The sequence below is a fragment of the Alosa alosa genome, chromosome 15, assembly GCF_017589495.1.
Source record: "Alosa alosa isolate M-15738 ecotype Scorff River chromosome 15, AALO_Geno_1.1, whole genome shotgun sequence".
Classification (NCBI taxonomy): Eukaryota; Metazoa; Chordata; class Actinopteri; order Clupeiformes; family Clupeidae; genus Alosa; species Alosa alosa.
In genome coordinates, this window is record NC_063203.1 from 7,777,471 (window position 1) to 7,787,916 (window position 10,446).

Genomic DNA, 10,446 nt, shown 5'->3' on the forward strand with positions numbered 1-10,446 from the left:
TACTGTGTCCTTAGGGGTCAGGTTCTGCCCGCACACACGCTGTTGAACACAGTGGACGTGGAGCTGATCTACGAGGGCTCCAAGTATGTGCTGAAGGTGACGCGCCAGTCGTCCAGCTCCTACGTGGTGCTGATGAACGGCTCGTGCTCCGAGGTGGACGTGCACCGGCTTAGTGACGGAGGCCTGCTGCTCTCCTACGACGGGTCCAGCTACACCACCTACATGAAGGAAGAGGTGGACAGGTCAGTCAGTTCACTGAGTGGGATGAGACAAGTAGGAAAGGAATACACACACACACACACACCTACATGAAGGAGGAAGTGGACAGGTACAGTATGCACCACAGCAACCACAAATCAAAAACAGCAAGAAATTTTTTTTTTTTTTCCATGTCCCAAAATAGGTTAACAGTTTTTTTTGGAAAAAGGTTATCCATTCTATTTGGAATGTTTGATATGTTTGATAGACTCCAGCTGATATAGCATCCCTTTGATTCACGCTGGCCCAAGTGCTTAACAGGATTACAGCGTGTGTGTGTGTGTGTGTGTGTGTGTGTGTGTGTGTGTGTGTGTGTGTGTGTGTGTGTGTGTGTGTTTGGTGGTTCTCTGACTGACCTGAAATCAGAGTGAAAGCACACATATATATTCTGTATACCTGCCAAGCTGAGCGACACAAGTCTCTGAGCAGCCGGCCCCTGCCGTGGGTCCCACTCCCCTGTCTCCGCAGGTACCGCATCACCATTGATAACAAGACGTGTGTGTTCGAGAAGGAGAATGACCCGACGCTGCTGCGCTCGCCCTCCGCTGGGAAACTCTGCAAGTACATGGTGGAGGATGGAGGCCACATCAACACTGGACAGTGCTACGCTGAGATCGAGGTGAGGGCAGGGGGGGGGCTATGTGTCAGTGTGTGCAGGTGTGTTTCACATTGTGTGTTCATTGTGTGTGTCTGTGTGTCTGTGTGTGTGGTTTATGGTCCTTGAGTCCCTGTGTTATATTTCCTCTCTGTGTGACAGTGTTTTGTGTTTTCTGTTTGTTTACATGGTTGTGTGAATATGTTTGTATGGACGCATTGTTCTGTGTTCCACCCACTTAATCATTTGTGTGTGATTATCGGCCCAGGTGATGAAGATGGTCATGTCCCTGAACACTACTGACCCCGGCCACATCTACTATGTCAAACGAGCTGGCGCCGTGCTGGAGCCGGGCTGTATCATCGCCCGACTGCAACTGGACGACCCCAGCCGGGTTCAACGGGTAAAAGCTGGCATTATGCATCTATTTATATGTGTGTGTGTGTGTGTTTGTGGAAGTGTTGCTGTGTGTGTGTGTGTCAGTGTGTGTGTGTCAGGCTGTATCTCTCATGCCCTTGTGGCCCTGGTCTGGTGTCTGTGTGTCCCCCAGGCGGAGCTCTTCACGGGGACTCTCCCTCAGATCCAGTCGGCAGCCCTGCAGGGGGAGAAGCTGCACCGGGTCTTCCACCATACGCTAGACCACCTCTCCCACATCATGAACGGCTTCTGCCTGCCCGAGCCTTTCTTCAGCATCAGGGTGAGTGTACACACACACACACACACACACACAGACGGGTCACAGAGTGATCTATTCTGAAGAGTTATGTGTTTTTTAGTAGAGCTTTGCAAGGTAATGGTTGGTATTGAACATTTGAAGCAACAATCTATTGTGTAGCCAGTAGCCACACATCTTTTTCTTGAATGTGTTGACTTATTTGTTTGTGTGGGTGTTTATATTTGTTTGTGTTGTGTGTGTGTGTGTGTGTGTGTGTGTGTGTGTGTGTGTGTGTGTGATCTATATGTGTGTGTATCTTGGGAATGAAACGTATGTATGTGCTATATATGTATGGGTGATGTGTGTTTTGTGTGTGTGTGTGTGTGTGTGTGTGTGTGTGTGCAGCTGCGTGAGTGGGTGGAGCGTCTGATGCGGCTGCTGCGCGACCCCTCGCTCCCGCTGCTGGAGCTGCAGGACATCATGACCAGCGTGTCGGGCCGCGTGCCCCCCGCCGTGGAGAAGGCCATACGCAGGGAGTTGGCGCAGTACGCCAGCAACATCACCTCTGTCCTCTGCCAATTCCCCAGCCAGCAGGTGCGCCCACTAACAAACCCCTACACACACACACACACACCACACACACACACACACACACACACACACACACACACACACAAACACAATCCCATCTCTCCACCAGGCTAGATATTTAATGGTGTTGACTAAGCGAAATTGCATGTTCACCCCTGCCACTCCGACGATTGCGTATTTATTATTTATTTATTTGTTTATTTATTTATTTACTTGCTTACGTGTATCACCTCCTCGTGCAGATCGCCAATATTCTTGACAGCCACGCTGCCACCCTGAACAGGAAGTCCGAGCGCGAGGTCTTCTTCATGAACACACAGAGCATTGTACAGCTGGTGCAGAAGTGAGTGAAAATGCCTTTCCCACCCTCACATACACTACACACACCCACCCACACACACCTATTTCCCACACGTCGCAAACGGTTCACACGCCGCTAGCATGCGATGCTACTGTGACTTGTAATATGCAGACATAACACTGTAATATAGTGCATATTGTGGCCATGCACTATGGGATGTTGCCTAACTTGATGGGAGGTGTTAGTCTTGTGGATGAAAAGAAGTGAGGGATTAACTCACCGTACTAGAAGTATGTAACCAAATAAAGTGTGTGTGTTCAGATATCGCAGTGGGATCCGTGGGCACATGAAAGCAGTGGTTATGGACCTTCTAAGGCAGTACCTGAGTGTGGAGGTCAAGTTTCAGAATGGTGAGTGCTTCTCAACAGACATACTGTAAGTCCTGATGAAATATAATACATACCACACTATACTTGGGAATTGAGGGGTACTGGCAAGTTGATCTCTAATCTTTTCCTGTGGTTGTGCCAAACTGCAGTTCTGGTACTTGACCACATGATGGCAGTGTGATGCAGCTGTCTCCTTCCTGATCTGCCCTTTCTTTGTTCTCCTGCCAATATTTGTGGCGTTCTGTTTTTCACTCTGATTTCCAAGAGAGAGAGAGGCAGAAAAAAAAATGTATCCTCAGGTTAAAATAAATAGCCTTTCACAGTTAATTTAATTGACTTTTTTGCACATAATCGAGGTAATTCCGTCTCCACCGCCACCACAAACAACAATAACTGCAGTCCCGCAATTGGAAGTGGTGCTGATGTATAGCCGGCTGACATCCCTTCGTCAAAGTGCTCTTTTATTTGTTGAGGGGAACAACTATTTTTAAAAGGCAGGCTATATAATTTGGTGTGCCCCCCCCTTCCCGGACTACACTCATTAAACTGTGCATTTCAAAATGGTGGCGCGTGAAGACAGCTGAGAGAGTCTGTCTGTCCGCCACATCACATCACCTGTCTGAGCTCCCAAGGCTAGTGTAGAACATAGGGTGACAGGGATGCGCGGAATCACGGTTGGTTGTTTTTTGCTGCTGTCTCTCTCTTACTCTCTCCTTATCTCTCTTCCTCCTTTCTCTCTCTCTCTCACCCACTCTTCTCTTCACTCTCACTGTCGCCCTTTTGCTCCCTATCTCTCTCTTTCTTTCTCTCTCTCTCTCTCTCTCTCTCTCTCGCTCTCTCTGTCTGTCTGTCTGTCTCCACCTCTCTCTCGTCTTCACTGCAGTGGCTGGGTGCTGCTGTGGCGTCTGAATGTAAATTGAGGTCATAGCCACGCTTTGTTTTGCACACCGCTCAGACTAACTTCTTAATCATCTGCCCCCTCCACACACACACACACACCCCACCAGCCGTCTGCCACTCACAGCTCTGGCCAAGGTGTTTTCTGCCAGTGTCCCCCCCCTATACACACACACACACACACACACACACACATTGCGTAGCCCATCCTCCCTCCACCCCGGCCCTGTTTGTTAGAGCCTCTTGTGACCCTGCGGGCTGGTTCCAGGTACCTTGCGGCTGGCGTGTGTTTAATTGTGCCCCGTCCCCCAGGCAACTACGACAAGTGCGTGTTCACGCTACGCGGGAGGAGAACAAGGGTGACCTGGCCAAGGTGCTCAACCTCATCTTCTCCCACGCGCAGGTGGCCAAGAAGAACCTGCTGGTCACCATGCTCATCGTGAGTATAGGCCCCGGCGCCACAGTCACCTTACACCGCCAGGCATGCTGCGCACACCGCGCCGCGCCTTGCGCCGCGCCGCCTGCGCACATCGCCGCCGCAGCTCACAAACACACAGAGTCACAGCAAACACACATACAGTCACAAAACACACTTTTCCAGTGGGGGAGGGGGGAAAGGGTAAACAAGTGCATCTGTGTGTGTGAGAGAGTGTGTGTATGTGTGTATTTGTGAGAAAAACACAGTGTGAGCTATATCATTTGTCACCCCCATACACAAATACACTGTCACTGGGCCCAAATAGAATTTGGTACAGTCTGGCCACCTTTCGCATGTGCAGGACCCCTCCCCCCCTCCTCCTTTCTCTCTCTCTCTCTCTCTCTCTCTCTCTCTCTCTCTCTCTCTCTCTCTCTCTCTCTCTCTCTCTCTCTCTCTCTCTCTCTCTCTTTCTTTCTCTCTCTCTCTCTCTCTGGCCACGTCCACATAGCAGTGGTGGTAATTGAGAAGTAAAGTTGGCGGTGTACGGCTCCCTCTCCTCTTCTCTGAGCCCCCCCCTACTCCACTCCCTCTCTGAGATGGTAAATAAGGCCGGGTGTGTGAGAATCTCATTACCGCGACACAAAGCGCCATTTCCTCTGAGGATTGAAGGGGTGTGTGTGTGTGTGTGGGTCTGTGTATGGGGGGGTGGGGTGTGTGTGTGTGTGTGTGTGTGTGTGTTTGTGTGTGTGTGTTGGTGGGGGCAGTCTCAATCACAGCCTCGCTGATGGGGAGGGAGAGCGAGGCAGCTGGGCTCCCCAGCTCAGGCCTTCAATTTCCTTCACAGTCCAGCCACTCAAGTGTGTAATTACTATGGGGTGTCGTGAAGGTGCGATGCCTTCTCCTGGTAACACTCGGACCCCCCCACCCCACCATACACACGCACACACACACACACTCTCAAATGCACACACACACTTACACGCTCACATACACTATTTCCCCCATACCATCCCCCTTCTTTCTTCCTTGCATCGACACACACCTCCATCAGCCCCATGATCTGCCCCAAGTGAGGACATCAGCTCCAAAATGGCCACCTGCCGAAATGAACCCCTCACACCTCCAGTTTCACCAGCTCCCTCCTTCTTCTGACCACCACCCCCCTACCCCTTCTGGCCGTCCATTCATGCCCCCCTCCTGAGAGAGGACCTGGGGGCTCCTTTTTACCATCCAAAGTCCCAAACACATCATATGAGACATTGATTGTCTTCTCTTGTTTTGCTTGAGGAGCATGCTCATTGGACAAGCCCCGCTGACATGTCTGTCACTATTAGACAGTCTTGTCTGAGAGAGAGCATACATGCCATTTTAATGAGATCCACTCAAAGCACTCAAAGCCTCCTGACAAATTACAACAACACTGTCTACAATAATCTCGTGCAAATTATCAAAATGAGTCCTACATTCATTTGATTTTCATATCCTTCATGACTAGGCCTACTGAATATCAAGTCTCACCTGCTTTGGAAAGGAGATACAGTAGATGTACATGAGATTGATGTATTTGTTTTTATTCTCTCTCTCGCTCTCTTTCTGTCTGGTGTGTGTGTGTGTGTGTGTGTGTGTGGGTGTGTGTGTGTGTGTGTAGGACCAGCTCTGTGGCAGAGACCCCATACTGACCGATGAGCTGGTGGCCATCCTGACGGAACTCACACAACTCAGCAAGACCATCAATGCCAAAGTGGCCCTGCGCTCACGACAGGTGTGTGTGTGTGTGACCTCTTGCATTTTTTTTTTTACTCTAGGCTTTCTTTCTTTCTTTTTCTGCCCATGTCTTCCCTCCCTCTCTCCCTCCCTCTCTAGTGGTGTGATGTAGTGAGAGGTCTATGTCCTCAGCTCCGTGTGGGCAGTGTTGGCTACTAGCTGTGTCACCTGATGTAGCTCCTCTGGCTTCAGCCCCAGGCTCTCTGCTGCGCATTGCAGCATACTGCAGGCCAAAATGTGTCTGTGTGTGTATGTGAGTGTGTGAGTGAATGTGGTATGTGATTGTCAGTGTGGTGTGTATTGGTGTGTAGACCTACTGCGTGTGTGTGTGTGCGTGTGTGCGTGTGTGTGTGTGTGTGTGTGTGTGTGTGTGTGTGTGTGTGAGCCCTTCATTGAGCAAGTGTTTTATGTTTATGCATGTTTTACTGTGATTGTGGTCTGTTGTTGTTTGTGGTATTGTTTGTCCCTCTCCCTCTTGCTCTCTATGTGTGTGCGTGTGCGTGTGAGTGAGTGCGTGCGTGCGTGTGTGTGCATGTGCGTGTGAGTGCGTGCGTGTGCGTGCGTGTGTGTGTGTGCTGCACATAAGTGAGTATAATAATTTGTGTTTGTTGTATAGAAGTAAGTATGTTGTGTTAATGTGTGCACAAGACTGTGAGATTATATATGTCTGCATTATTGTGTGTGTGTGTGTGTGTGTGTGTGTGTGTGTGTGTGTGTGTGTGTGTGTGCGCACTAGAAACAGAGGCAGGGTGCTCTTTGTGGGTTCTGGGCCGGCCCGCTTTGAAGCTGTGCACTGACCGCACGGAGCCCTCCCAGCAGGAGGCAGTGGGCTACGCGCTTGTCATTTGTATACAGCTGTTTCTTTCATCTGGTCTCCCACCTTCTCTCTCTGTCTCACTCACTCACTCACACACACACACACACACACACACACACACACACACACACACTTCCCTCCCTCCCCTATCTCGTGTGCCCTTTTCCTGAAGACTTCGGCGGCATTTACAGACAAAAGCGAGAGTGATTATTAGCTTGTAGATAAGAGAGGCAAAACACATAAACACAACCCCCACCACACACACACACCCCACACACCCCACACACCCCCACCCTCCAACTGCATTCCTGCTGCCATGCTGGGCCGGGCCACGCTTGGGGCAGACAGGACCGGAGGCGTTTTCTCGCAGCACACACCCCACTCTCTCGCTCACGCCCCAGTCGGTCCAAACACACACACACACACACACACACACACACATACACACACACACACACACTAATGACTGAACAGAATGCAGGTGCTCTATGGCTCGTGTTAATTGCTGCTAATTGAAGCGGCACACTGCTTGTAAGTAATGGCGGCATGTGTAATAACACAAGAAAGGTGTCTCTGTATGTGTTTGTATGTTTGAAAGGATATGTGTGTGTGTGTGTGTGTTTGCACGCATGTCTGTGCCCTGGTGTAATTGGTGGCTAATTGGAGGTCTCCAACTGCTCCTGTTTTCAAAGCCTCGCACAAGCTTGTTGTGAGAACGGAGGGGGTAAAAAAAAAGAGAGGTTTTTTGCTGAAGGCTGCAGGTCATCCTCGTCCATCCTTCTCCGAGCGCGTCCTCGCTGCGTTTGGAGTGACGCACGCGCTCGGGGCCTTAACAGGTGCGTGCGCGCTGGCAGCTGCGGTGAGCGATCGCTCGCCGGGTCGAGGAGAGGAGAGAGTTTTGTCGCGAGCGTCATGCTGTTCGGCGGATTGGCTGCCGAATTTATGATGCATATCAAACAGCAAACAAACGCGGCTGGCAAATGTAACTCCCCCGCCGCTCCTCTCATTGCCTAGGTGCTGATTGCCTCGCACTTGCCCTCCTACGAGCTCCGGCACAACCAGGTGGAGTCCATCTTCCTGTCGGCGATCGACATGTACGGACACCAGTTCTGCATTGAGAACCTGCAGGTAACCTGGCCTAATGAAGGGGCCCAGAGGCTGATGCCCCCACTCTCTCCCGCACCTCATTTTTATGGCCAATTTCAGTTGCTCTATTTCTCTCGCAATTTCAAGCCCATTTGGGCAGTTCCCAGACTCACTCACTACCCCCCCCCCCCCCCCACACACACACACACACACACACACCCCTAAACACCATGTTAAATGAAAACATTGCTCCTCTTCTCTCCCAGAAACTGATTCTGTCAGAGACCTCCATATTCGATGTGCTCCCCAATTTCTTCTACCACAGCTATCAAGTGGTGAGAATGGCAGCCTTAGAGGTGAGTGTTTCACATCAGCCTCCTTTTCTGGCATATTGCAGGCATCTATGGCACACGCTTCCTGTAGTTTCAAAGTTAACTTCGCCCATAAAATGGACCATCATTGCTTAATGCTTTTTGTTTCGAAAGTGTGTTATTTGTGCTGTGTCCATTCCCCTGCTGGCCTAATGCTGGGCTGTTTCCCCCTCCCATACGCAGGTGTATGTCCGCAGGGCTTACATTGCCTATGAGCTCAACTGTATCCAGCACAAGCAGGAAGATGATGGCACCTGCATCGTGCAGTTCCAGCTAATGCTGCCTAGCACACACCCCAACAGGTATGGCCACACAAACAGCTCCGCCACAAATTCAGTACTGACGCAAAACCCAATGTTATCACCCAGATATTACCAAAGCTAACAGACAAACACACCACCAAATTATTAAACTATCAAGAAACTGCCAAAAATCAAATAGTTTTATTAAAAACAGAGGCAAACATGAAGTAGTTAATCTTTCGGTAAGATTTGTGTTGTAGCATTCCTGTTACATTCCAGGGCCTTCAGTGTGTCCATTCCTCATTGTAAAATTGTCATTTTTTTCTACTTTGAAACAGTTCAGCCAAATTTGTGGAAGCATTTAGCCTTTATAATGTTGTGTCGAATGCGCAGTACGACTAAAATTGTTCCAGGACACACTAAAACGCTCGCAAATCACTGCTATTACCATTGCTCTCCTCAGAATCTCTCAAATGGTTAATGAATTGGCACTTAAATAAATAAATAAAAAATAGAGGCTTTCTTAAATTGACTGTTAGATGGCAGTATTATGCTGATGGGAGCTCATTAATATAAGTTGATTTCTTTTTTAATGCAGTATCAGCAGGTGTGCCACTAAAAGAAATTGTTTGAGCCCACCAGCACAGTTAAGAGAAACTTCCATCAGTCCTATTATCTGCCACTGCGCAAGGAATAGCGAAAGATTTACACAGCGATTAGTCGGAGTTGTAATTTTTTTTCCCCTCACATAAAAATATGCTTGATTTCTAGCACCGAATTATTACCGCTTTTCAAGTGTGATTTATGCAACTGAAAAAAGTGGCATTCGTAATAAAGCAGAAGAAATTATTGTGCTGTGTTAATATTGGGGACTTGATTGAAATGGATATAGAGGCTCATGGAAATTGGACTGTAAATCACTGTGTTGTTCCAGCCATGCGTACCACTTTGAATGGCGCCCGAGAGGTATTGACAGATAATGGCTTTCTCTTGTCCAAGATTGGTCATCACAGACCCCTTATTTTCATTACTCTCCCGTTTGCATTGTTCATCGCAGAATGAAGAGACATGATTTTCTTAAATGATTGTTTTCCACAGTACCCCCCGGTCTTCCTTATAGCTCCACACCCATCACAGATCGACTGTTTGTCTGTGGTAGTTAGTTCCGTTCTTTTGACTGGTTTGTAGTTGTTTATTTTTCTTCTCTTTTTCAGTCACAGGATAAACAGCTTTTTTCACTGTCTTTGAAGTTAGCCATTTGGTTAAAACACAATATAGGCTTGCCTGCCATTTGGTTAAAACACAATATAGGCTTGTCTGCTGGAAAGGCATGCATCACTCATTTGATGCCCTGATGTCTGATACTGTCAATAGTAAGAAGGCTCCTCAGTATACAAGCAGTGGACTTGACTGTATTTCTCCTACTTTCTGATGGCACTTTTTCAGTGCCGTATGTCAGTCAGTTCAAATTCATATGCTGGTGTTGTCCTTCACCTTGAACTGCTGAATGTGGACAGGGAGCAGTTGTGAGGCTTTTCTTTTATATTGAGTTTTAATTTCCACATTCCACATTTTCTGCCACGGATCAATAAGGAATGTGCCTTCAAAGTGCTGCATCGGACATTGTGTGAAGAATGCGGTTTGGGTTGAGTTGTCTTTTCTCGTGACAAAAGTGGTGAAATTCCTGATTTTGAGTGTGATTGCTGTTGTTATTGAGTGTAACCTCCCAGTGGGAAGTTGAAGGAGACCTTCTTTTATGCCCTTCAAAAATTCTTTCCAAACTATTGTGTGTGTGTGCGCGTGTGTGCGCGTGTGTGTGTGTGCGCGAACGCATGTGCGTGTGTGTGCGCGTGTGCGTGTGTGTGTGTGTTTGTGTGAGTGCGAACGCATGTGTGTGTGTGCGTGTGTGTGCGTGTTTGTGTGAGTGCGAACGCATGTGTGTGTGTGCGTGTTTGTGTGTGTGTGTGTGTGTGTTCACAGGTCGATCTTGCCCACGGCCAGCATGAGTGACCTGGTGCTGGAGTCCTTCAGGCCGCCCTGTCAGCGCCGCGGAGCCATGGTG

At 48.9% G+C, this 10,446-nt stretch overlaps 1 protein-coding gene across 1 annotated transcript in view; it reads left to right on the plus strand.

Annotated features, from left to right (window-relative positions):
* Positions 1–10,446, plus strand: part of LOC125308904 (acetyl-CoA carboxylase 1-like) — a 74,935-nt gene that overhangs the window by 5,700 nt on the left and 58,789 nt on the right. The window contains 14 exon segments of the mRNA XM_048265550.1: positions 15–242; positions 727–877; positions 1,122–1,256; positions 1,404–1,550; positions 1,914–2,102; positions 2,342–2,442; positions 2,722–2,810; positions 3,999–4,027; positions 4,030–4,125; positions 5,753–5,866; positions 7,700–7,813; positions 8,038–8,127; positions 8,326–8,444; positions 10,365–10,446. The exon segment at positions 10,365–10,446 is cut by the window's right edge and continues 29 nt beyond it. Of these exon segments, the coding sequence (XP_048121507.1) occupies positions 15–242; positions 727–877; positions 1,122–1,256; positions 1,404–1,550; positions 1,914–2,102; positions 2,342–2,442; positions 2,722–2,810; positions 3,999–4,027; positions 4,030–4,125; positions 5,753–5,866; positions 7,700–7,813; positions 8,038–8,127; positions 8,326–8,444; positions 10,365–10,446 (1,684 nt within the window).